Below are 25,157 nucleotides of genomic sequence, written 5' to 3' on the forward strand. Positions count from 1 at the left end.
CTGACCACAAACTGTGAGGTGAGCATGTACGCAATCCGCGTGTAGTGTTTAAATTTTCACAGGTTTGGAATTGACATTTTTATTTCGCCACTCTCGATGCTCCGACATGATTTTGAAGAATATTTGATCAATTAAAAAGAAATAGAATGAAAAATTATTTCAAACGAATTTTAAGTAATGAATCAAATACGGAAACTTTGTTTGTGCGTCCAGATAAAATAAACTAATGATTACTTCGAACAGCGTGCAGTCATGCAGACGACGTGATATTCAAGATTATTTTTAAAACTGTTTTTGCGCTAACGCTATTAAAAAATACGATGCGTTGAAGTTAGTTTCGGCCGAGAATTCCTCAGTGCTGACGACAATCGCCCATCTCCAGACTGGGTTCAGGCGGTTCAGAACCAACTTCAGACCAACGAACTGCTGCAGCAACTGAAACTGTTTGTGATCTGTCGTGGTCGTTGTGGTGATCTCGTGAACGCGGAATACTTGGATATTTTGTGAGATGGAAATATAAACGAAAGGAAAGCAAACACGAGAGTCGACCGTGCAGAATAATTCTATATCCGCAAAGAAATAGATTTGAGATTAGAATTCGAGAACTTCGCGAACAATACAAATTTTCAGAAATAGTGGTGTACATACATGTGCGTTGCTGATTCGAGAGTAATGTAACATTATCGTTAATAAGAAACGCTACAAATGTAACGACTCGAGGATGCACTTGATCGTAGTTATGGCAATATAGAGGAATTCAACGGTATTCATCCCTTTAACAAAGTCACGGTTATTTCTTCTCCGACTTCAAGGTTCAACCTTTAATCATTAAATGGATTAATATCATGTCTTTCTCACGTAATTCATCGAAATTCTTATTTAAGAACATTTCAGTTACTCCGTCGCGAGCCGTTGTATTTACTGAATTGCATAAAAAATGGTGCCACTTGGTCCGTCGCCAGGGCATCAAACATCTGTCAATAATACCGTGAGTGCTCCCAGTACTGGGACTAAGAGCAGCTCTACACTGGTAATTGAAGTTACATCGACAGTTTCATTAGATTCTATTCTGATCGACGTCTTTGTCGACCTTTTCTTTTTAATGCTTGTCAAACGTCGAGCGCCCGTTTTTCCTTTTACAGAAACCAAACTACACCCTGAAATTTACTTTGGCTGGTCATACCAAAGCAGTTTCATCCGTGAAATTTAGTCCTAACGGAGAATGGCTAGCGAGCTCTTGTAAGTAACGAGTATAAAAAATGATTAACGCAGCAACGACTGGTTCTTCCAAAGCGTTTCTAACGTTCTGAATAACGTTTTTCTCATAGCTGCTGATAAGTTAATTAAAATATGGGGTTCATACGATGGGAAGTTCGAGAAAACCATATCCGGTCACAAACTCGGTATCTCCGACGTCGCGTGGTCTAGCGACAGTAGATTATTGGTGTCTGCGTCTGACGATAAAACATTGAAAATATGGGAATTGAGTTCCGTACGTTCGACCTTAATGTTTAATGTGTTTAGATCATCGAATCGTGAGAAACGCCCTATCCATATTGTCTGGCTGCTTTCGTTTTCAGGGGAAGTGCTTGAAAACGTTGAAAGGTCACAGTAATTACGTTTTCTGTTGTAACTTTAATCCACAGTCGAATCTGATAGTTTCCGGATCGGTGAGTAGTTCGTCCGAGGTCTGGCCTCATAAAGAGACTAAGAGATTTGCATGTCCTCGAACGCGTGCTGAACGCTGACGCCGTTAGTTTAACGAAATGAAATTTTGTTAGTTCGACGAGAGTGTCCGTATATGGGACGTTAGAACTGGGAAATGTCTAAAAACGCTGCCTGCCCATTCGGATCCTGTGAGCGCCGTTCACTTCAACAGGGACGGATCGTTAATCGTGTCCAGCAGTTACGACGGACTGTGGTAAGCATGTGTTCGTACGTCGGCGATACGACGACGAATGGAACGAGAATCTCGCTAAATGGTACGTGGCCTTTGCACAGTCGGATTTGGGACACAGCGTCCGGTCAGTGTCTGAAGACCTTGATAGACGACGATAATCCTCCTGTGTCGTTCGTCAAGTTCTCGCCGAATGGGAAATACATTTTAGCGGCGACGTTGGACAACACGTTGAAACTGTGGGATTACAGCAAAGGCAAATGCCTGAAGACGTACACTGGTCACAAGAATGAAAAATATTGTATCTTCGCAAATTTCTCGGTCACAGGAGGAAAGGTAAATATCTTTTTGTATTCGTATCGTGACGCACGCATTCGACGGGGCTAATTTCAATCGGTTCGTAGTGGATCGTTTCGGGCTCCGAAGATAATATGGTATACATTTGGAATCTACAAACCAAGGAAATTGTTCAGAAATTACAAGGACACACAGGTATATATATATATATGTATATTATTATAGTTAGTATATATTTCCACAATCGTTATTTATTTCGCGAGTAAGCTTCGACACTGACCAAATCAATCTTTCCTCGTAGACGTTGTATTATGCACGACGTGTCATCCGACGGACAATATCATAGCCTCGGCTGCTCTCGAAAACGACAAGACTATCAAACTGTGGAAGAGTGACACGTAGAACGAACGTGTCATCCGCGACTTCGTTACAAAACTCCCGGATCGTCTTTGAACTTTTTAGAAACGTCGTATCTATTCTTTTTTTGGGAGGGAGGATTTCCTAAACCTTCACCTCATTTACTTTTTAATCTTGACTTCCTGATCCGACAAAAGTGGCGATTTTAGAAGATGCTTTGCCCTGCGGGTGATCGTTGATAGTTGGACGTTTATTTTATAATGAAACTCGACGCAGACACAGAGCATCGATATCCGATGTGAAGTATGTACATATGCGCGCGTGTAATTGAAACGCAGTATCATTTTAATGCAGACTACCATTCTGATTAAATAAAGGCGAGGTACGATTCGAAGTGTAAATTATTATATCGTGGATCGTTTCCGAGTATGACTCCGGACGTGAGGATAGATATTTTTGTAGGCAATGAACATTCTCTTACTGTTTCAACCGTGCAGCCGTTGCTCTATATATCCTCTAAACCTCGATTCAACTTGTACAGCTAGGATACAGACATTTCGTTCGCCTATTTGAAACAGTGTACAGTAGTAGTTGTATCAACAGCACGAAGTAAGAAGAAAGGGAACTACTGTGATGGACGGTGACGTAAAAATACGTTTGTGTGAAGGAAGAGAAAAATTTACTTCTATTCCTGTCACACTGTTGCATTGTCGATAGAGCTATATATCTTCTCTAGACACTGGGAACTAAATTTTCATCCGTTTAATCGCGCGTCAGGCAGCGGATATGTAATAAATAAACGTTGTTCGACGGAATTAACAACTGTAGTATGATAATTCGTATTTTATTAAAGCACATATTTTTTTCCCTTTTCGTTAAATATACAATTACAGGATTGCGCAACAACGCGCGATACACCGAATGGATTTTCTCCTATGAAAAAAAGCAAATAGTCGACTCGCAATTTACAACGCGAGCGTGTTAATTAGAAAGGTCAGTGGCTGAAACGATCGGTAATGATCCTCCACAATCAGAAAACGAGGTCCGCTTTAAAAGACTCGTGGAAACGAGATGAACGCGTGGCCGCGCGCGCAACGAAAAATAAAACAGATGAAAACTAGAGAATCCAGATAGTGTTAGTATATTTTTACGCGAAAGACCAAATCGCCTTTCGACAGATCATTTTTCATGTTCATTCAAGCGAATCGTAGCAGTAAGTCGCTCATGTACGTAGGACTCGTTATCTCCTCGAGCAAGCCTGAAACAAATGTCGGACACAGTATTTCAAACATCGTTCGCGCACTTGAAATGATCGGATTCGACGATACGATTACGCGCTACTCACCGGCAACGTCGCAAAACTCTTCGAAAGATGTACAAAGTAACAATTCGTCACGATAAGCAGCGAGTACACGTTCCGAGGCTTTCAACATGGCTTCGTCGTTGTGTCTGATGTACTCGGCTAGGACCGTCGGCCATTGATCGTCCGACAATACGTTGACCTTCTGCAATCGGCCAAGTCGAAGGGAAATGATTATTATTATTACAAACATACGGGGCGTACGAACGCGTGAAAATATCGGACGGCTGTCGTACCTTAAAGAAATTTGCATAAATACAATCGACTAGTCCGAAGAAGATCAAGGCGCTCTTGTACACGGCGTAGTGTTTCACCGTAGCGTCGGCAATGGTTTTCGTGGGACCCGACTGTGAAACGTATCGTTGATGGGCGCAGACGATCAGTCTGTTCAGATGTGTGACCCTGTAGGTTTTCCAGCGGGCGGGCGAGTGGAGCAAGAGGGACATGGTGCACTGGTAGAAAGGTCCCTCTGCCTCGTAGCAACTGTCGAGCCAGCTGGAACGCGGTGGTGCTTCTAAGTAGCTGAGCAACGTCTTATCCGCTCGCGCGTCGGCACGTGTGCTGTAACAATACGAAGCGATTGTCAGTTGGCTCCTGGAACCGCGCGCGTACTTTCGTGGAAAACGAAACGTTCGCGGTATCGCGATTGAACAGACGAGACGGTAACAAACGGTATGATGACGTACGTGTTGATCACGTAGAGTGCCGTGTGAATCAGATAAGGGATCAAGTGCATGTTCGACTGGGGGCCGCCTCCGCCGCTGTCTTCGTGGAAGCTCTTCTCCTGGGCGAATCGCAACAACAGCAGCTTCAAGTCGTGGACCGTCGAAGGATAAGATATGTCGCGATGGCTGGTACACTCTTGCAGATAAGTGTTGTGTCTCGCCAAGCAGCTGGCGAAAGCGGATTCTAACACTTGAGGTCCCCACAACGGTAATAGACCGTTGCACTTGGTGTTCGCGTTTTGCAACGCTGCGCTCTCCCACTCGTCCCTGCCGCGCGCCAGTCTCACTGCGGACATGTGGCAGTCCACGTGCACGACGTTGAAATGCGTGACCGTCGTGTAGCCGACCGTTTTCCGTTGTTTCGTCTCGAATTCTTCGACGTTGCAGCGTTTCGAGAACGTGTATATGGCCAGAACCTGAAATGACGAACCGACGTGAACGAAAGTAAGCGTTGGGAACGAACGAGGCATAAGTATGCGTAACGAGAACGTGCGCGGTCATTACCATGTTTGGTTTGAACTTGTATCCCTCGCGGCAAATGACGCAAACTAATCCCGTCTCATCGCCGAGATCTTCCATCTGTTGAAGTATCGCCCCGCTGGCCATCACTTGACCCTTGTCGTTGGTCTGCATGCCCAATGCGCCCAGCTGTCTCTCTCGCATTGCCATCGCCAAACGTTTCTTCTCGCTGCGCGTGTGCTGCCGTGCCTTCTCGATCAGTTCGGCGACGCGTTTGTTCGTGCACAGAGCTTCCAACAAGTTCTCCGCCAACGATCCGACGTGATCGTCCGACGACACCTGCTCCAGCCTGTGTATTATGCTGATGGTGAACTGTGAGACGGCCAGCTGCGTCGGTTTGTGATCCGTTGCCAGACCGGTGAGGAATCGCAGGATGTACTTGAGGGCTGGCTTCGAAATGTAATCCTTCAGTTCGTCGCTGTCGGTTCGCAGCAGCGTCGGCTTCAGGCAAGGGGCGCGCACGGTTATGTACTCGAAAGCGTCCTTCACGATTCCCATGCTTATGATATAATCCTTCAGAGTATTACCGATCGCGTTCCGTTCTATGGCCTGCGTGAGGATGCAGAACAGTTCCATCTTCTGGTCGTCCTCCGGCGTGTGCTCCTGATCGAACTCGTAAAAGTCCAGCACAGGCTTGAAATAATTACAGAGGAGAGCCATCTTCTCTTGATCGCCGTACGTGAGGGCAGCTAAGACGCGCGCAAGCTGCGGCAACAGATTGCTCTGCCTGACAGCGGTCGATTGAGCGCAGGAGAGAAGCGCCTTTATGTGCTCGGGTCCGCTCAATGTACGCGAGAACGCCTCGAGCGTGGTCATCGACGCGTGCGTCAAGATCGCCTCCATGATCTCCAACAGCTGTTCAATTATCTTCGCCTGCCAGTTCTCTTCGGTGGCGAGACAACGTTGGAGAACATCGAGGAACACCGTGACCGCTCCCAATTTACTCAGAACCTCTTGATTCTTTTTCACCTTCACCGAGAGCCGGAACAATTTCAGGAGGACTTGCAGCAACGGTCTGGCACGGTTCACGTCCTGTATAGCTGCCAGTCTGTTCACCATCACCTGAAGACCACCGCAATCAGCCAGGACGTTCGCCATTTTGTACACTTCCTCGTTGTTCACCTCTTGCTCGCTGTTCGCGTTCAGACTCTCAACGAACTCCTCCGTGGCGTCGCCGAGTAGTCCGCGCATACGGTAAACCACGCGCATAGCGTCGCATTCCCCGCCTTCCGGCACCCAGATCTTCTTGTACACTTCTTTCACGGGCAGATCGAGACTGATGATCTTGTTGTTGACCAAAAGTTCCATTCCGTTGTCGTCCTCCAGCAGAGCGATCAACTCGCAGTCAAGACAAATTTTGTTCTTTACGTCTCGCATCAGCGGTCCCAGGCCGGGCTCCAAACTGCTGTACGGATTCCCCAACATTCTGCCTTGAAGGAAATCTTCTTGCTGCGAGTCTTTCTCGAGGGTCAGATAGAATTCACCAACGTCGTTCTCTTCCGGATAGATGATCGAGCACAGCCTCTCGAAGATGAACACCGGCGTGCGAACGTCCTCCACGCTGTACTTCTGCACCGTTTCCACGCAGATCGCCATGAAAGCTTTCGTTTCCTCCTCGGTGCCGGTAGTCATCTCCTCGAGAAGCTCCAGTAGTTTCTTCTGCGTGTCGTCGATCAGTCTCGTCCGTTGAACGACTAGCCTCCTCAGAGACAGATAACCGTTGAGCACGGCGCCGACCAAACGGCCCTTGTACTGCTGTTTAATGTTCTCTTGTTCAAGAAACGTCGCCATCAGTTCCGTGAGCATTTTCAGGGAGTAGCCCTGTGCCAGATCGCTGGTCAAAGTCGTCTCTTCGAGTCGATGAAGCTCTTCGATCTCTCTCGTTAACAGATCCGCGAGCAGAGTCATCACGCCTCGGACGGCCAAGAATTGTTTCCACGGTGGTTGCCTGATCAAACTTTGATACAGGGTGAGAAACTCCGTGCTACTCTCGCCGGCCGTTCTCAATTCTTCCAGATAGCAGGTCAGCAGCACGAGCACCTCTTTCTTTCGTTCGGTTCCTTGACAGAGGCTCTCGATCATGTTACAGGCGACCTGCCGCGCGAGCCGTGAACTCGGATTGAACAACACTTCCTTTAACCACGCGCCGTCCGTTAACTTCAACGGTTGAACACCACGCTGCCTGGTGCATCGATTGTGCCATCGGTGTCCGTACTTCTCCGTCAAATAAAGGGCTCGAACCTCCTCCTTTTTCAACGTCTTCCCCGACACCGACGATTGCTCCGTCTTCTTCGCGGGCATACGACGGATCCAATCGGAGTACGAATGTTTCGGGTCACCGCTCAGCCACTTGCTCACGTCTACGGTGACACCTTCGGCCGGTTGAACGCTGGCCAACGATTCGACGCTCTTCTCCTTGGTCTTCTTCGACGAGACCGGCTGCTCCGGTTTCACCAATCCCTGCAGTATCTTCAGACACGGCAGTATTATGCTCTCCATCACGACGGGGCTCTTCGATTCTTTGCACGCCATCAAGAACAGTTGCATGACGCATCGTAACTTCTGCTCCCAGCACGAATCCTCCTTCTGAATCAGAGCGGCCAACAATGCCATTTCGTGACGCACGGCCAACGACAGATCGGACGTGGCGACGCGACCGCGGAGCGTCAGAGTGATTCGACTGGTCAACAGGGCGCAGAGCTCTTTCGTTGACTGAGCGTTGTCCCTGGTAACGAGGCAGAGTAATTGTCGGACCTCTTCCTGCATCTGCACGGTGCCCTTGCGCAGGTTGTGCTCTACCAACTCCTGGATCAATCCCTGTTTGCACAGGACCTCTTTGGCAACCGAATTGGTGGCGAGAGCACGTAGCAAAGTCAGACAGTGTTCCGTGGCTGCTGTGGCGCATCCGTAGCAACGTCCCGTCGTTTGCGCGTTTACAGCCGGTAGCTGAGACGCCGCAACGATAGTGGTGCTGGTCGTAGTCGCCGGTGGTAACGTCTGCCTCGAAGCGATCGTCGTTCCCGCTGATTCCATCTTGGCAGCGGTGGCAACGGACGACGAATCGTTGCTGGATGAACACGCAGCGATGGTCTGCCCTCGCTGTTGCCGATCGTACGCCACGAGCTCCCGTCGACACGCCAACACTCTCTGTATGATCTTGCTCAGCTCCTCGAACGACGTTTTACACTCGCCGCAGTATCTCTGAGCGAGTAACTGTATAGCCCTGTTCACTTGAGTACTTCCGCTCGACACCTGTATAGCGGACGCTGTCGTCGCGGCAGCAGCGGCTGCTCCGTCCTCCGCCAAGCCGCGATCCAGACGATGCTCCGATATCTTGACCAACAGCATTTCCAAGGTAGGCTTGTTCGAGATCAGGGTCTTGTACACCCTGTCGGCTTTCTCGAGCAAGGTGTTGATCGTCGCCACCGTCTTCTTGCGGTCGTCGTCGCTCTCGATGGGGTCGACCGCGCAGCACGGCCTCGCGGTGAGCGTGTAGTCGAACTTGGCGTACTTACAGAAGCCACAGGCGTGACAGAGGAACGGGTCCTTCTCGTCGTAGTTGATTGCTCGACACTTGTGGCACTGGAACACGTTCTCGCCGCAGTTCGCGCAAACGCCGGGATTCGCGGGCACGTTAGCGGAGCATCGCGGACACTGCAACGTCTCGGAAGAGGCCTGGATGTCCTCGTAAAAGTCCGCGTACTCGATCATTAGATTGCAAGCGATGATCGGCAACGGGAATTCCATTTTTATCTCCGTCTGCCCCTGGGCCAACGTGATCTTCTTCGCTTTGTGCCACATCGCCGGCTTGTTCTTCAGCTCGACCACGGCCTGAACCGAACGATTGTTGTAATATATATTGATCGTGCGCACCATCTTCGTTCTCTTCAAATCACCTATGCGAAGAGTGATACGACTGATCGTGTGGCTGCCAATCAGTTTCACGATCTGCGTGGTCGTCGTGAACTTCGAGTCGACCTTGATCGACGACAGTTTGATCGTAGACATTGGGACCTCGGGATTGTTGCAGACCAAGCACGGTTCGCTCTCCAAGTAATACCCGTCCAACTCGACGAACTGCGCGAGGTTCGCGTAGAGATTCGCGTTCGGATGCCGCGCCAGCAGCTGATTTTGTGCGCGTAGCACGGTGACCGCTTGCTCCATGTACGAGTGCATCTTGTTGCCCGCGTGCGGCGTCTTCAGCGAGAAGTATCCGAGCAGGTCGACGAACTGCGCCGCTTTACGACCGTAGGCGGGCAACAGAGGCCACAAACGCCACAACAGGTCGAGCAGGACCTCCTGATCGGCCGGGCTGCAATTTTTGTAAATAGCCAATATCAAAGAGTGCGCCTGCCACCTGACGTTCGTGTTGTTCGTCTCGAGCAGGAAGGTTTGGATGAATTTCATCAACAGGCTCGGCGCGACTTGCTCTTGGATCTGTTCGACCAGAGCCAAGCACTGGGCCTCTTCGAACTTGGCCTCGGTGTCGGAATCTTCGGACTTCTCGCGCTCCCGTCTCTCCTTCGATCCCGCGCTCCCCGATTTCGCGTCCTTCGACTTGGAGTCTCTCGCCTCCTTCGATTTACTGCTCGAGCATATGGCGCATTGTAAAAGTTGCAGCACCGTAGGGCTAACGCCTTCGTCCAAGAGCGTCGACACGGTAAACAGGTAAGACAGCACCGTGTTCTGTTTCAAACAGAATCGTTGCCAATTTCCCGTGCGGCTGGTAGCTATCTCGACGCAGCATTTCAAGTGTTCGATCAGGTCGACCAGAGAATCGTATGGTAGGCTGATGGAGTGCGGGGAGCGTGGTCGGACAGGCTCGAATCCGCCAGCGGTGCAGCATTGTTGCACCGACTGCCAGAGCGTGAAAGAAAATGAAAATGAAACGTTAACGTGAGGCTCGCGTGAAACTCGCAGGGGTGGGTTGGCTTGTGGCGGCGAGTAGGTGAGAACCGAGCGAGACCCGAACGCTTCTTACCTGAACGTGTGAGATCAAAGCGTGTAAGTCGCGAAGTTGCCTGTACTTCTCCTTGTTACCGCAGATGAAGAGCAGTAATTTCCGTACTTGTCTCCTGACGAGTGGCGTCTGGTAGGACATCATGTACTCGCAGAGATAAAAGTACCACGGTTGCTCAAACGCCGACTGTATCGAGCTGGTCTCGGTGTACTTATGCACTTGGTAAGGTAGTCGTAACACCATTTCCGTCAACAATTGCGGATAAGGTTCAAATATATCGCCAGCGTGTCCCTTGACGTGCTGCCGCAAGAAGAGCGGCGACATGTCCGGCAAAGACGTCGTGACGTGTTCTTTGAGCAGTTGACCACCGAGAACGGTACCAGTTTCCTCGTTCGATGTGCTGCAAAGAAGAGGAAATAAAAGTCGTTGCAAATGTCGTCGCGCGTTGCGTGCGCGTCATACTCGAACTTACGTCTTCCAATATTCCAACAATGCTTTCAGTAACGTCAAACAATAGTCGATCACTCCAGCCTTTCCGAGTATCGAAGCGGCCATTTGAGAGATAAAGTTCGAATTCTCCGCTTGCGTCTTAGTGGTATGTTTCGATCGCGACATCAGAACGCCTGACGACAAAATCGAACGATCACCAATCAGAGGACCGCGAGAGCGTACGTGAACCTTTGAAACTGTAAAACTCACTCAGCAATCGCATGATGACCAAGTGAACCTCCCGCTTGTTACTACGTTGGCACACGTTGGTCGTATCCGGTTTGTCCATTTCCAATTCTCTCGTCAACACTCGTAATAGTCGTTCGACGCAGGCTTTGTCTCTGTCCTCCTGGCCGTCCAAGTCGGCAGTCAATATCAGTAGAACCTGACGGAATTCATTTCACACGTTAACTCGAGTACTAACTCTTCGTCGATCGACAACGTCGCCGAGCAGACTGCTGTCCGTGAGACAACGAACCTGCATAAACGGAATGGTCAGAACACCGGGCACGTTCGTCAGAGCCGGGACGAATTGCATGAGTTTGTCGAGCAACAGCAGCCGCACGGTGTGCAACTTGGCGGTGGTCTCGCTGCTCGTGTCGTTCTCTTGCTCGGCGGTTTGTTCTTGCTCGGTGCCTTCCTCTCGTTCGGCGACCTGCCGACGAACAATTCATAAGCGACGATGTTCATTCTCGCGTTGTTCGTCGCGGCAAGAAGTTAAAACGAACAAATCTAAGTAGAAAATAAAGCAGTTGTGACGAAAGGGGAGGAAGAAGAGTGCGGATCGTCCGGTTCGTCGCGACAACGTGTTCGAATCGGGTGGGGGGTGGGGGGGGGGGGTTTTGTCAGGGGGAAGAGAAAAGAGTTCGTCGCAGACGAACGATCGAAACGGAACGTGAAGACAACGCTCGAGGCGAAAGATGATGAAAAGTAAGTGAGTCGCAAGTCGTGGTTCGTCGCATTGAAGCATGAGAAACGCTGGAGAGAAACGATGGAAAATAACGACGGTTAAAACCTGAACGCCAACGAACAGCGACGACAGTGACGACGGAAGCACTTACGGTGAAAGCCGCGGGAAGACCCACGGAATTAGTTTCAGATCGTGGCGCTTGGTTGACTCCAATTCCTCCGATCGGAGGTATAGAATCGGGACCATTGTCTCCGTACGCGGAGCTCCTTCCCGACACATTATGCTCCCCCGTCATGCTGTCTACAGCGCTCCCGCCGCTCTCGCTTCCACCGCTTTCGCTACCTTTGCTACCACCACTACCACCCTAACACAAAATATATCCCAAACGTTACTACCATCTACGACAAAACTTTCGACGATACGTGACAATGTACCTCCGCCCTCCGCCCTCCGCCCTCTCTCACTGTTTCCCTACCACATCTTTGAAACACGAAGACTGACGTCTTGAAAACAGCAACGAGAGCAGAGCGTACGCGTGAACGTAAACGACAAGCGATCTCGCGATTCAGTCGACTCGAACATGAGGAGACTCACTTGTTCCGCTGGCGACGTCCGTAGAGTACTTCCGTCTGTGGCAGCGGTCGATCCCTCGTCATCCGAGCCTCCGGCAGAGGCGGTCGTGTCCGAATAATGACCTCCGCCTTCTTGACTCTGCAAAGGAACCGAAGTTTCTCTCGTAACGTCTTCTGATCGTAACACGGATCTCTCTTCTACGATTCTAGACTAAATCACGCAAACGGTCCGATGCTCACCTGACTTGTACCTTGCACTTGAACCAAACCTTGCGCCGCCAACGCCTGCAGACTTTGCAACGTCGATCCGTTTAGATTTTGAAGAGTTTCCAATCCTTGCAAGTTCGAGAGACTCTGCTGGAACCCTTGTCGCAGCAAATCTGCGTTACCCCCTTCGTGATCTTGCAAGCTGAGCGCGATCGCCAATTCCACCATCGTGTCGTCGTCGGTGTCTGGCGGCACGTCCAATATCTGCGGGAAACTGCCCGAACCGAGCATGGTTTCCAACGGATTCACCGCTCCTCGCGATCCACTGCTACTACTACCACTACCACTGGCGGCGCCGCCGCTGGTACTACCACCAGGATTCCTACTCGTCGTCGTCGTCGTCGTAGCCGACGTTGCACCAGCCGTAGAACTGGCCGAACCTTGACTACTGTCCGCAGCCAACATTACCGACAAAGAATCGACCACCGAACACATCGACTCGACGTCCAGACGTTGTTCCGCTTCCCCCCGGTCCACGGTCGACGACGACGTCGCTGCTACCGCTGTCGCTGCGGTCGTTGCCAACTCTCGGTGCGGTTGCAACGACTTTTCCTCCGCGTCCATCGCCGCACCTACAGTGGAGACGGAATGAGAGAGACGTGAAGAGGAAACGAACGACGGGTCGGTGGGTCAACGATCGTAGACGATGGTGGTTACCTGGGGTGCTACAGTTCGGCGGACTCGGTATGTACACTCTTCTTCTCTTGTACCTCGGACGCAGTATGCGGACGATCGCCTGTTTCGCGGTAAAGCTGACCGTCGTGTCGGACGACAGTAATAATTGAAGGTACAATTTAGCAGCCAACGGAACGTTCTTCTCTACGTCGCACGTGGTAAACGCATGAATTATTTCGACCATCGCATGAATTGTTCCTTCGGCGTGAGTCAATCCAGGAACTACGACCGGTGCGAGGGCCATGTTCTCCGGGTAAGCCACGTGTAAGGCCCACAATATTTCCATGAGCTGGACGACCAAGTGTTGTTTACTCTCGTCGACACCCTTTCGGGATTGAACAGCGGCAGCTCGACGATCCTTCTCGAAGATCGGTACTATTGGATCGCAAATGAAACGATCACGTTATCGAACGAAATCATATCGATCTCGACAGATCGATAGATACAGACAAATAGAAGTGCCATTGCTGATCTTACCGTTGGTCTCGTCTATCGGCTTGTTCGTGTACTGGTCGGTGAACTTGGCAAGATTCTGCGGTCTCGATATAGATATGCTTCGAACAACGAGTACTAATCTGTAAAAGTTCTCCGCGTCGATGTCTCGCACATCCTTAAGTTCTCTCATCGATTTCAACGAATCCAGCACGTGCGACAATAGTACGTGGTCCTGAGTAACGAAGAAATATCGAGTGAAAACAGTGACGCCTGGCTTGTGGCTTCTCAGTGGAAAAGAGAAGAATCGATTTCGATCGATGATCGAAGCGACGTGACTCACCTTGTGCAGGTGATACGCTTGCTTGGACGAGTGCAAAGCGGCTAGAAGCGCGGTCGTGTGCATTTGCACCGGTGGCGGAGTCGGTAATGTGAGCAGTTGCGACGCAACGTCGATCGCTGTCGCTTTCAACGGCTGCTTGTTCTCGTCGCTCGTCGGTACGTTGAAAGACAATTCCAACACTTCTAATACGGCCGCGACCATTCTACAAAGAGGTACACATAGCCATTCGAAACGGTACAAAACGTTTTGCGCGTGAAAAAAATTTCGCAAGTATTTGGCATAGGCACACGAGGCATGCCTCTACCTGCGACCGAACCGGGCACACTATTTCATTGCTTCACAATATGTGAACGAGTTTGTTACGCATTTTTCTTACCTTTCGATACCAAGGGAACTGTCCTTCGTCGTGCTAAAGCATTACGCAACGATAAGAGATTTTCGTTGTACACGATTAACAATACTGTATACGCTACACTCACATACTCGTATCCCTCAGAACTCTCGTCGATTTTACATACCTGTCAACGGAGGACAAGGACGTGGGTGCAGAGAGAACACTGTCAGTCTCGCTGTTGACGGTGGTGGTCACTGGCGCGGACGTCGACTGTCCCGTCGGTACGTCTTCGATTTCCTCGGGCCAACCGAACGCGTCCTTCGTTTTACCGTATCTGCAGAGAACAGAAAGAAACATGCACATTGAACATCATACAGAGAACGGCATGCAGACACATATTCGTCCGCGATACAAACATTTTGATGCAGTCCACCATAATGACACCTTCCGGGTCCTGAGACATTCCAAACGTGACGGTTAACTTTTTATCGGCTTGAAGACTCTCCTCCCGAGTCAACGGTATGTCGAACCAACGACTTCTGCTGAGTGTCGTACGAATGCTCCTGCCGAACACCTAAAGGGTAAAGGGTAGCAAATAAGTGTAAAACAAGATGAACAATTCAACGTGACGTAACGAATTGTTTTCGACCGAGCTAACCTCTATGTAGACCGGAGCCCTTTGGACGTCTTGATTTCCGAGCAGCACTCTGATGCCTGTCATGACCAAAACGGGATCGTTGTTGGTAACTTCGACGCTGAATCCCATCGTTTTCGTGGAGGCAACGTACATCCCGGTTGTGTTCAGTCTGTGTTTGATCTGTGCGACGTTGTAAATTTGGAGTAAGTCGTTACCACCGAATTCCACGTCGTTCATCACTTGGCAATATTCAAAGAAATCGATGGGGAAAGTGACGGATCCCGACGGTTTCCCCGTCTTCACAGTTTTCTTCTTCCGCGCTGGTTTAACGGTCGTCATCGTGCCTATCGGTTGAACCGTGGGAGACATCCAGTATCCGGTCTGCTCCATCCCGGCCATGTAGATTCTCAGGCTTCCGTCCTCGCACAACAGAATTAAGGTAGTGCGGTATTCGGCGTTCGAACTCGGATGTCTTATAACGACCATGTCCATTATTTTAGCTTTCGCGGGAATAGCTTTGATCTCTTGGACCATCACACTGTCGGGCTTGATCATTAGTATCACGAGATTGTTACTTGTCTGCAACACCGAACAGATCAGTCCGGGATGATTGGTCACTTCGCTCCACTGACACAACGGCTGCGGCTGATTGTTGTTCGATTTGTTTCCGTTCGAGCTCTTGTTACCGGAGAGATTGATCTGGAACACGGTCGTCACGTTGGAGTCCATGTATTTGAGAGGCGCGATGAAACTCTTGCCGCACGCATAACTGAAGAAAAGTAGTTGCAACGCGTGCGAGTAATAGATGGACACGCCTCCACCGCCGACCTGGCCGTTATCTCTTATCTCCGGATGATGCACCTCTAGGGTGTTCGTCACGTAGAACGGCCCGTATTTCGCTGAACTGACCTCGTCCAACGCTTGCCAGTAGATGTACCCAGCCGAGGACATAATCAACAAGTAAAAAACGCCGTCCTCCGTGTGCACGAACGTGCAGTCCCTTATCTTTCCCGTCGTCACTAAGAAGTAATAGAGCGGGCACAGGGCGTCCTTTCCGAGATCGTAGATCTGAACGAAGTCCGCGGTGACCAACGCCAGCTGAGTCTGAGACCCAGGCAACCAGATCGCTTTTATGATGAAGTTACCAGTCTCCAACTGAGGATGCAGCACCAAATGATCGGAGACCGTCCCGGACGTGTTGAAGGTCAGCACGTGGCAATCTTTGAAACCGCAGACTGCCAAAAAGTCTTCGTTCCACGGGTTACCGGTCAGCGAGAGCACGGTGAAGGGTACCGGGGCGGAAGCGAGTCTCATCAACGTCAACTTCCTCTTGGACGACTCGGACTGTTTCAACAGAGCGCTCAGCTGCAACACCGTTATCTTTCCTTTCTCGTGCGAGACCGCCAAATGTTGCCTCTTTCCGTGCGGAGACGAGAGGCAACACATAGCGACGCGGCGTATCATGTGCGCCGACAGCAGCTGCCTGATGGTCTGACCCTGGTCTCCGGAATAGTTCATTCGAACGTTCTCAAACGCTCCTTCCTGCGATCCCAGCGTAGGCAACATCAGCTGATCGGTATACTCGAACTTCTTTTCCAGCGTGTGCAACTGTTCAAGCGCCGTTTGAGCGCGCGCGTGGCAACCGACGGCCGAGTTCTTTTTGCAGGAGGCGTCCACGGCCGGTACCAGTGCCCGAGCCAGGTCTACCAGCGACGACACCAAACCGCTCTTCCAGAGATGACCCTGTATCCAATCCTTCGACGGTTCCAACTGTTTGGTCAAACACGCGTGTCTCTGTTTGTCGCGTCCCTGTCTCTCTTGCTTGTCGGAGAAGTACAGGGGACTCGACGTTCTCCGACGCAGGCTACTTGTCAGAAGAAGGTCACGGTTCTCGGTCCCGGACGAGCTCCCAGCCACGAGGTTCTCGTAACTCGTGCCGGCGGCTGCGCTGGTCGACGCGACCACCGCCGCGGTCCCGGTGGTACCGACGCCACCCGCGTTGTTACTCTGATGTTCCGACGACTGGGGACTCCGTTTGGTCAGAGCTTGACAGAAGCCGTCGTTCTTGGCGCCGCAGTCGCAAAAGAAATTCCCGTACTTCGCGTAGGTGACGTCATGTCCGCGGTGACAGACGCGAGCGCACACCGTGCACACGCCGACTCCGTTCACCATGTTGCACGTGTGGCAATGGTACCAATGCTGGTTCATGAATTCTTTCAGCGTGATGGTGAACGTGCACAGCTTGTTGCACAAGCTGTCGTCGTCGGAGTCCTCCGCGGCGCTGTCCTCGTCTTCGTGCGGCATCTCGTCTATCCAATCGCTGTCGTTCACGTCGTTCACCGGAGTCACGCCTTCCCACGGCGGACTCGTCGCTCGATCCTGCGACTGACCGCTCGGCTGAGGGCAGAGCGCGCTCACGACGTCCGCGATGTAATTCAATATACAGCAGCCGGCCTCGACGAACGGCAGAGGCTTGTCCAAGGTCTGAAGATCCTTGCTGATCAATTGCTCCTTGCACAATTCGATCCATTCGATCGCGGCCTTGAACAGCAACGCGTGCCCCTTCTCGGAACCGGCGTCGGCCAACGTGGACATGACGTTCATCAATTCTGCGAACCCGTTGCCCTCGATCTTAGGGGAGAGGATGTGATATGCCAACGGTATGAGAGCTCGAAGAATCGTCACCGGTACAGACTCGTCGACGCTCTTCTCCTTGACTATGTAATTCGTGAGCGCCCGAAGAAGACGACTGTTCTCGTGTATAGAATGCTGCTGTTGGAGCTGCTGCTGCTGTTGTTGCTGCTGCTGCTGCTGCTGCTGTTGTTGTTGTTGTTGTTGTTGTTGTTGCTGCTGCTGCTGCTGCTGCTGTTGCTGCTGTTGCTGCTGCTGCTGCTGTTGATCGTCGGTAATGCTCGTCGATTGATTGTTACCAGCCGAATCGTACGGCGACAAAATCAACCATCGATCCTGCTCGTTGTTTGGCACGTTATTAGTCTCCTCCGGTTTCTGTGTATCCTCGCCGCCGGTGTTGACGACGGCGACCAACGCGTTCGTGGTCGACGTCGACGTCGTAGGTGTCTGTACGTTCATCGAGGATGCGCTCGGGGAAACGGACGTCGCTCCCAGAATGATCTGCTTTAGCCATACTTGCAACTTGTCCGTCTCCACATGGGCTAGATTCGAAACCAGGCCGCAGAGACGTTCCAACGATCCGTCGGTTCCTTTCTCAGCCGTTTTGAACAGCATATTGAAGAATCTTAAAACGTGAGTAGCGAACTGTTGCGAGGACTGCGGAGACGTTATGCACAGCAGGACGGAGACGAGAGATCGATCGGTGTTCGGCGCAAAGAACAAGTCCAACGCTTTGCAACCGACCGGCTTCTCCAGCAACAGCTCCCAATATTTGATGCATCGTTCCAAGATCTTTTCGTCGACCACGATGTTCACGGGATCTTGAGCAGCGTCGTTCGTATACTCGATTATTAAACTGTACGTGTGATGCAACACGAAAAGGTGTTCTTTCAACTGGCGCGCTTCGCTGTCGTCATCGCCCAGTAGTTTCGTCAGTGCCTTGTTGGCCATGTCCTGCAGGTAATCCGTACGAGCGTCCATGGATAACGCGACGAGTATGTCCACGGCTTGCGTACGTACGTCGCTGTTCTCCGGTGCGGTCGTAGGAGTCACGTATTCCACTATGAATGTGACTAAATTGTGTAACAACTTCTTCAGCGACGGATCGACGGAGAACGTCGGATAAGACAGCGAGCTCACGTGCTGGCACACGGTCGCCAAAATGTAACTCTCGGCCGGTATGATATCGTTTGCGTACGTGTTCCATGAGATGTGAACGACGTTTATTGACTTCCACTTGTCAAGCACCGATTTTATCGAGTTCGGTAAATACGCGAACAGGATATCGACGGCAACGGTGTCGTTCAGTATAGAGTAATCCCGTGGACCGTAACTACGGTCTTGTTCCAATGACTCGAACATCTCGTGTAACGTGCTCGATCGACACGAGCATAGAATCGCCTCGGTCAACGAGAGAACGTGCGGCAAAATGCTGACCATCTTGTTCGCGTTCGTACCAGCAGAATCGGAGGTCTGCGCGTTCTTCGAACTCTCGATACCGTCGCTTCGACTCCTCGACACACTCTCGTAGAAAAGAATCTGCAGTTTGCCAATGACCGCAGCCAAAATGCACAACGAACTGAGCCGCGGCAGCGCGTTCTCCGGTATTATCCTGTTCGGAAAATTGGTCTCCGGTCTGAGCGCGGTGATACAATTCTTCGCGACGGTGACGTCGTACTTCAACGTGTTCACGGTAGACGATACAGTTCTCAGGAGGTTCTTCGCGTACTGCGTATACATTCCCTGCCTGACGAGACAGTCCTTCATCCAACCGGTGAAAGTCTTGTACGCGGCTCTGGGTCCCCAGATCAAAGAATAAAGTAACATCGGACCAGCGGGGATCTCCTCGCCGAGGGCTAGTTTGTCCATGTACGGCGTAGACGGGGGCAACATCAGCAATAATCGCCAACATATTGAGAAACAATAACGGATCGCGCACAATCCGATGAAAGTAGGTGCCTTGTCTTTGCCGTCGGTACTGTTTCTCTGTTGCAGATCCGCTTGATTCAGAACGTTCAGGATGTCTATCAACGCGTCGACCAAAAGTGGATACTTCATTTTATCCGGAGCACCCAAAATGAAATTGCAGGCCTGTACAAGGTGCGAATGAACCAAGTTAATAACTCTAACTGGTACTTGGGAGAATCGTGGACGTCGCGGTCAACGATGTCTAACGAATATACCAACCAGTCCGTCCAATTTCGGTGTGTCTTGGTTGTTGAAGTCCGTGGTGGAGAGATTGTAAAATCTGGGCTTCATCGAAAATTCGTCTTGATTACCGATCTTACGATAATTCTCCTCGATCCCTGTCCATGGAGTGAAAATGCGAGCCGTTTGTTTATTTCCATCCTTCGCGTCGGACACCAAACTCGTGGCAGAGAACAGATTCCACTGAACCTACGCGTCGAACGATTCAAACGATCAGTCACGACGAATCGTAGACAAATTGCCTTCGAAACGATAAAGCGCGTTCAAACTCGGAGCCTGACAGAGTAATGTGCAAGACTGTTACTACCACTCGAACGTAACTTGGAATTCGGTGGCCCTGGTATCTTGCCACGTTTCGTTCGCACGCGACTTTATTCTCGCATTCGTTATGCTCGAACGTTGTGCAACAATTGGGATAGTTGACAACGTAGCTATTTATATCCCCGTTTTAGAATGAACCGATGGAATCGAGTGAAACAGAAAAAATGAAACGGACGAATCGACGGGAACATGCGAGACGAACGGGGAATAAATTCAAATGCTTCAATGTATCGTGCGAGTATCGTTCTCAACGCGGAAGAGAAGACGTTTCACTTACTTGCTCGAGTAACGCTGGAGGAGCGTCGTAGAGATGTTTCATCATGTATTCGAGCAACAGCAGTAACCGCGACAAATGTAGTATCTGAGAATCTTTCATCGGTGTCTTCACGGCTTCGCTGCAACGTACAGCTCCGCTACCGGTCACGAGCAGCACCGATTTCTTTTGCATCAAATTGAGAGAATGGAACAGAATCAAGACCAGCTGGGCATGTTCGACGTTCAAATCTACAAAAATAAACGTGGAAAGTATGACGGGTGCGATCCGATACGAACGACGAATCGAGTGATCTTTACGGTGTAACGCGGTCTTACCTTCGTTCTCTGCCTCGAACGTCGCGGGTGGATTGCACACGTTCTCCACCAAAGTCGTGATCAAACGATGCCATATACTTATGCAAGCTGCTTCTTTCTCTGACTGCGGCTTCAGCAGAAGTACCTGCGTTGCGAGCCACGAGCGTTACCAGTGCAAGCTATAACGTAAATTGTTCTATGTAGAAAAACCGCGAAACAACGTGTACCTGTGCCAGGACGCTCAGCGTTCTCGGATAAACTTGAAGGGGCCAAGTGCACGAAGTCGTACTCTCCGTCACGGACCAAGGATTCACGCCCAGATGCTGCAGAAGAGTATTTTGCAAACTCTCGCTCAACGTGTTCCGAGCGAGTAAGTTGTGAGTGTAACGACTCAGAGCTTGGGAAAACTCGGAATACATGGCGCCCAGCGTGGCTCCGTAGAAGACGGATATAGTGCCTGAAATCGAATGCACGACCGTAAGCATCGAAAACCTTTCGAACCGCACCAAGTCGCGTACCGGTCTCCGTCCTAGCCGTCTCGTGATCTAGATCCCTGATTATCGCTGCCAATATGACCATCTGTTGTTCGACCAGACCGTTCACCACGTACTCGCGAACGTACGAGCTTCTGCTGCCGATTAAATGTTGATTCATGAATTGAAAAATTTTCGTAGCCAGCGATATGTACTGTAACAAGAGAGAGAGAGAACGATACTGAACGTGTGCCAGCGGCATCGACAGATTCGTGTGTAACGTGCAGAGAGAAGTCGGTTCTCTTACTCCGTGTGGTTCACGATTATCCGGGACGATGGTAGTCACGGTTCGCTCGGCGCTGATTTCATTGTTCGATTCTTTCGCACCGTTCGCTGGCGATCCGTCGGACGGAGCGAGTGTCTCCTCGAACCATAAGCCCAGAATAGGTTCGCTGTCCTCTTCTATCGACATAACAGTTTTTTCTGTATAGCGAGAAGACGCGTACGTTCCATCGATCATTACTTCGCTTCGTCTCTCGCGTCGACGACGCAAATATCGAAACAAACTTTGAAATTGCGTACGCAAACGGAAGGTAACAACAAAAAAAACGTGCCGCAGGTATGATTAAATTCGTAATGAGCTTTGTTTTTTTCTGTCGTGGTTCGTTTTAGTCGGAACGAGGGAGGAAGAAAAAAGATCATACGATCGTGAGCAGGCGTAACGCAATAAATACACCTGTTTACCTTCGTCGGTGGAATTGTCCGAGCAGCTCAACAGATCTTCGTAGTAAGTCGTAGAATCGGACTGACTCAGAGCGTCACCTTCGAACGGATGCTTCTGTATTCGTTTCAAGGTGCATGCCTGCGATATAAATTCATACGAACTGTTGTTAGAAATACGAATTGAGAACGGCTAGGAGAAAGCAGGCAGACAAGCACAGCAGGTCGAACGTCAACTGACCCTTCTGTAACTGATAGTGGCCAAGTAGAACAGAAGATGATTCAGCGGTACAGCTTGCAGAAAAGTGACCGCCCGTTGAAGCGCAGTAGCCGTGGACAGTATGTCCAATGGTGCCGGTTCTGGCGGAGCCGAACTGTCCGCAGTCGCTTCGATCGACACGTCCTCCAACAAAGCGCTCATCAACGTGAGCGCGTGAGAGGCCAAAGCCACGGATAGTACTCCGAAACCCTGTTGGCTGAAATCGAAAAGTGTCGTGCCACCACCGCTTACCGATTGTTATCTAACAGAGCTTAACGATAATCAAACGATATTTCATCGAGTGTGTACGTTACATTTTCATGACGTTAACGCGTATCGTTCCGTCCCGCGCTTTGCTAGGAGATTTTCCTTTCTCCTCTTTTCCCTTGTCCGCGGCGCTGAAACCGCTCACAGTCAGTTGTGCTTGCAAGCCAGCTACCAGTAGCCACACTCCGATCAATAGATGATTTTGGAGAATCTGTCACACAAACACTCTCGTAAGCGTCGGTTATTTCGCGTCGGTTTCGCTTCGAACAATTGAACAATATCTCACGTGACCACCGGCTCGCGTGCTGTTCTTGATCGCGTTCGAAACCAGCCCGAATATCTCCAGACTCTTCTCAACGACCGTAATGGCCAGACTGTCGTAATCTTCCTCGCCACTTTTAACACTGTGCGAGGACTGTGCGGCGGCGTACGTGTTCGTGCTGCACTTCGGTGAAACGGCGTTCGTTATTCCAACGATACTGGACGCAATAGCGTAGACGATGGAGCAGTAAAGACACGACATGGTGAGTAACGATAATTTTTCCAATTTGGTCGGAGTCAATGGTTCCAACAGGGGCAAAGACAACGCGTTGTGAACGATGTTGATGTCATTCGAAACGGAGTGTAAATTATGACGTATCGCGTGTGCGTCGGAAGCGTTCACGGGCAAAGCGAAACTTTTCTTGTGCAAGTACGCTTGATATTTACGTGTGTAGCACGACAAGTGGGGAAGGTTCAAACATATGTCTAGAAGAATGTCCCCGGCACCTAAACCTCGAAGAATGTTTATGTTGTTCGTGACGAACATCGTCTGTAAGTAACAAAGTGAAACATTGTCAGAGCGTATTCGCGTGCTTTCTTAAGTTACTACCTTGGTGTCCGAATGAGTTACCTTAGTGTCCGAATGAGTCTCGTTGGCAATATTATCGTTCGCGGTCTTGCTCGTGCTGCTGCTGCTGCTGCTGCTCTCGTTGAAGTTCTCGACGACAACGGGCATGGACATGGCGAAGTCTTGCAACGGCATGGTCAATTGCTCTAATATGCTACCGGACAAATCGCCGCGAATTCGCGCAGAATCCTTCGACGACTGAGAGGGATCCGTCTCGTTTCCCGTGGGCGACTGAGCTTTGACGTACGGTGGTATCTTCGAATTTTTTATCAATGCGATCAGAGCCATCTCTTCCGCCGGTGAAAGCAAAGACTGCCCAATGCAGAGAGCACGAATCGGGAGTAACAACTGTTTCGTACTTAATACGGTCGCCGTTCCATTTCCCAGTTGAACTTGATGCTGCGACAATTTGTCTACCAGACGGAGAAGCAGGATTCGACATGCTTGACAAACGACTGATATCTGACTCTTGGGAACTAAAATGTAAGGAGGAACGAGACGATTGAAACAGAGCAACACACATTTGGAAAATATCTATTTCCTCGTTCTAGAACGATGACAAAGCAAAACTCGTAAAACTTACATGTACTGGCGCAACTGCCGAGGTAATCCGCGGCTAGGGCTGCCACAGACGTGTAAAAGACATCGTAATGCTCTTCTTGAGAAATGAATTTACTTCCACTGAGGGGCATAAAAAGAGCAATGAACAATTAGCTAATGCTTATAGATCGATATTGACACGTTCATCCCATACGTATAATCGTATTTTTCAAAAACGTCGTTACGAACGTAAGTTTCTCATTCTCTCATTCTCTCTCGCTCTCTCGCTCGTTCGCTCTCACTCCCACTCCCTGCTTCTATCTACGATCGTAATTGAGACACGATCCGACATTAAAATAACTTTCGTTTGAAAACCTGAATCCTTACCTTCTAACAATGCTTTTTGCCAAATCAAAGATTTCATTCTTGTCGAGTGATCCGTGCGACAGTGCCAATATTGGTTTCATTATCGATGACCATTCATCAGTACCTCCACTTTTGGCCGCCATTTTCGCAACTGTTCGACTTTGTTCGTTCGAATCTGACTTCCTCCGTTTCCTCCTGCTTATAGCTCCCTCTCAACTTCAACCTCAACCAGAGAGGAAATTTCCTCTCTGCCTCAACGAAGCGACTATTGAAAATGCTGCCAATGTACCACGATTCAGCACACACACATCAATTGAGCGAGCAGTTGAGTACTCACCTTGTCGTTTAATATATAGTCTGAGTCTACGACGTCTTATCAGAGATAAACTGAGAGCGCTCACTTCTTTGTTCTCAAGTGAAACCGCAACGAAAGTGCTGCACCTTGCGGTCAACTCAGGAAACCAGAACCTTTCTGCAGAGATCTGCCCTGTTCGGTTCCACCGTAGCAGATATAAGAACCTCCAGGTCCACCGCAGCATAGATACAATATAGGCAGTATCAGAGTTTGTCTCTGGCAGTATTACGGATGAGATATACGAGTTACGAGTAGATATATATCGAAGAAAAGTCGTTCCTATGCGTACGATACCTTCGACTGGATGGACGAACAAGTTCGATGAATAACAAACGACTAATTGCTTTCTTTTCTCTGATATTTAATCAATTTCTTAGTTACTCTTGCATGTAAGTTTCGTTTTAATCCTATGTTTTCGTCACGAGCGTGGCATACAGGCCGCGGCAACGTACGAGGCGGTTATCGCGCTCCTGCCCGCCTTGTATACGAATGCTCTGGTTGGTCGGTAATTTTTGTTAATATCTCGACAACCACGTCTCGGACAACTTTTTTGCAAAGGAAAAAGTTGTTTAAATTCACCATGGCTCCTTCCCATTTCTAACACTAGTTCTGGGACAACCTGTATATAATCCTATATTTCGTCTTCATACTGCCTGGTACAGTGTACAGTCTATACTGTGTATATGCTGCGGTGGACCTTGCCACGATTCTTGTCTATGCTACGGTGGAACCGAACAGGGCAGATCTCTGCTAAAAAGGTTCTGGAATATGCTACGGTGGACCC

The 25,157-nt window shown here is 50.0% G+C and overlaps 2 protein-coding genes across 5 annotated transcripts; one reads left to right on the forward strand and one right to left on the reverse strand.

The window, feature by feature from the left end:
• The first annotated feature begins 377 nt into the window (after positions 1 to 377).
• Positions 378 to 3,370, forward strand: wds (WD repeat-containing protein wds). Of its 2 annotated transcripts, none has more exons than XM_018025720.2 (9): positions 378 to 812; positions 885 to 1,030; positions 1,143 to 1,239; positions 1,329 to 1,492; positions 1,581 to 1,670; positions 1,782 to 1,921; positions 2,002 to 2,233; positions 2,302 to 2,389; positions 2,496 to 3,370. In XM_018025720.2, exons 2-9 carry the CDS (start codon positions 938 to 940, stop codon positions 2,594 to 2,596), a joined length of 1,005 nt encoding a protein of 334 aa, XP_017881209.1. In that variant the 5' UTR covers positions 378 to 812; positions 885 to 937; the 3' UTR covers positions 2,597 to 3,370. The 2 variants fall into 2 exon arrangements, with proteins under 2 accessions (XP_017881209.1, XP_017881207.1); XM_018025718.2 differs by having other exon boundaries at positions 379 to 812; positions 895 to 1,030.
• poe (E3 ubiquitin-protein ligase-like protein poe) lies at positions 3,367 to 24,251 on the reverse strand. 3 transcript variants are annotated; one of them, XM_018025707.2, is made up of 32 exons: positions 24,040 to 24,251; positions 23,696 to 23,793; positions 23,116 to 23,588; positions 22,510 to 23,034; positions 22,271 to 22,434; positions 21,939 to 22,173; positions 21,722 to 21,839; positions 21,285 to 21,439; positions 21,023 to 21,191; positions 20,732 to 20,961; positions 20,526 to 20,649; positions 20,212 to 20,438; positions 19,593 to 19,802; positions 14,796 to 19,496; positions 14,554 to 14,711; positions 14,322 to 14,471; positions 14,180 to 14,212; positions 13,804 to 14,005; positions 13,506 to 13,695; positions 13,011 to 13,403; positions 12,327 to 12,925; positions 12,109 to 12,225; positions 11,666 to 11,878; positions 11,083 to 11,259; positions 10,815 to 10,989; positions 10,588 to 10,738; positions 10,137 to 10,515; positions 5,141 to 10,012; positions 4,598 to 5,052; positions 4,148 to 4,472; positions 3,897 to 4,056; positions 3,367 to 3,809 (listed from the first exon to the last, which is right to left on the reverse strand). In XM_018025707.2, the coding sequence occupies exons 1-32, from the start codon at positions 24,159 to 24,161 to the stop codon at positions 3,748 to 3,750; spliced, it is 16,362 nt and encodes a 5,453-aa protein (XP_017881196.1). In that variant the 5' UTR covers positions 24,162 to 24,251; the 3' UTR covers positions 3,367 to 3,747. The 3 variants fall into 3 exon arrangements, with proteins under 3 accessions (XP_017881196.1, XP_017881197.1, XP_017881198.1); XM_018025708.2 differs by lacking the exon at positions 14,180 to 14,212; XM_018025709.2 differs by lacking the exon at positions 11,666 to 11,878.
• Positions 24,252 to 25,157: the final 906 nt, after the last annotated feature.

Source organism: Ceratina calcarata, unplaced genomic scaffold (genome assembly GCF_001652005.2).
Source record: "Ceratina calcarata isolate Rehan_Ccalc_2016 unplaced genomic scaffold, ASM165200v1 scaffold368.2, whole genome shotgun sequence".
NCBI lineage: Eukaryota > Metazoa > Arthropoda > Insecta > Hymenoptera > Apidae > Ceratina > Ceratina calcarata.

Bases quoted from the DNA above. Each gene is read 5' to 3' on its own strand.
- wds (XM_018025720.2), top strand. From the start codon at position 938: ATGGTGCCACTTGGTCCGTCGCCAGGGCATCAAACATCTGTCAATAAT. The intron at 1,031-1,142 runs GTAATTGAAGTT...TTCCTTTTACAG, and splicing joins CTAAGAGCAGCTCTACACTG to AAACCAAACTACACCCTGAA. The intron at 1,671-1,781 runs GTGAGTAGTTCG...AAATTTTGTTAG, and splicing joins ATCTGATAGTTTCCGGATCG to TTCGACGAGAGTGTCCGTAT.
- poe (XM_018025707.2), bottom strand. From the start codon at position 24,161: ATGGCGGCCAAAAGTGGAGGTACTGATGAATGGTCATCGATAATGAAA. The intron at 19,803-20,211 runs GTAAGTGAAACG...TTCGACGCGTAG, and splicing joins CTCCAGCGTTACTCGAGCAA to GTTCAGTGGAATCTGTTCTC. The intron at 4,473-4,597 runs GTACGTCATCAT...GTATTGTTACAG, and splicing joins GCACTCTACGTGATCAACAC to CACACGTGCCGACGCGCGAG.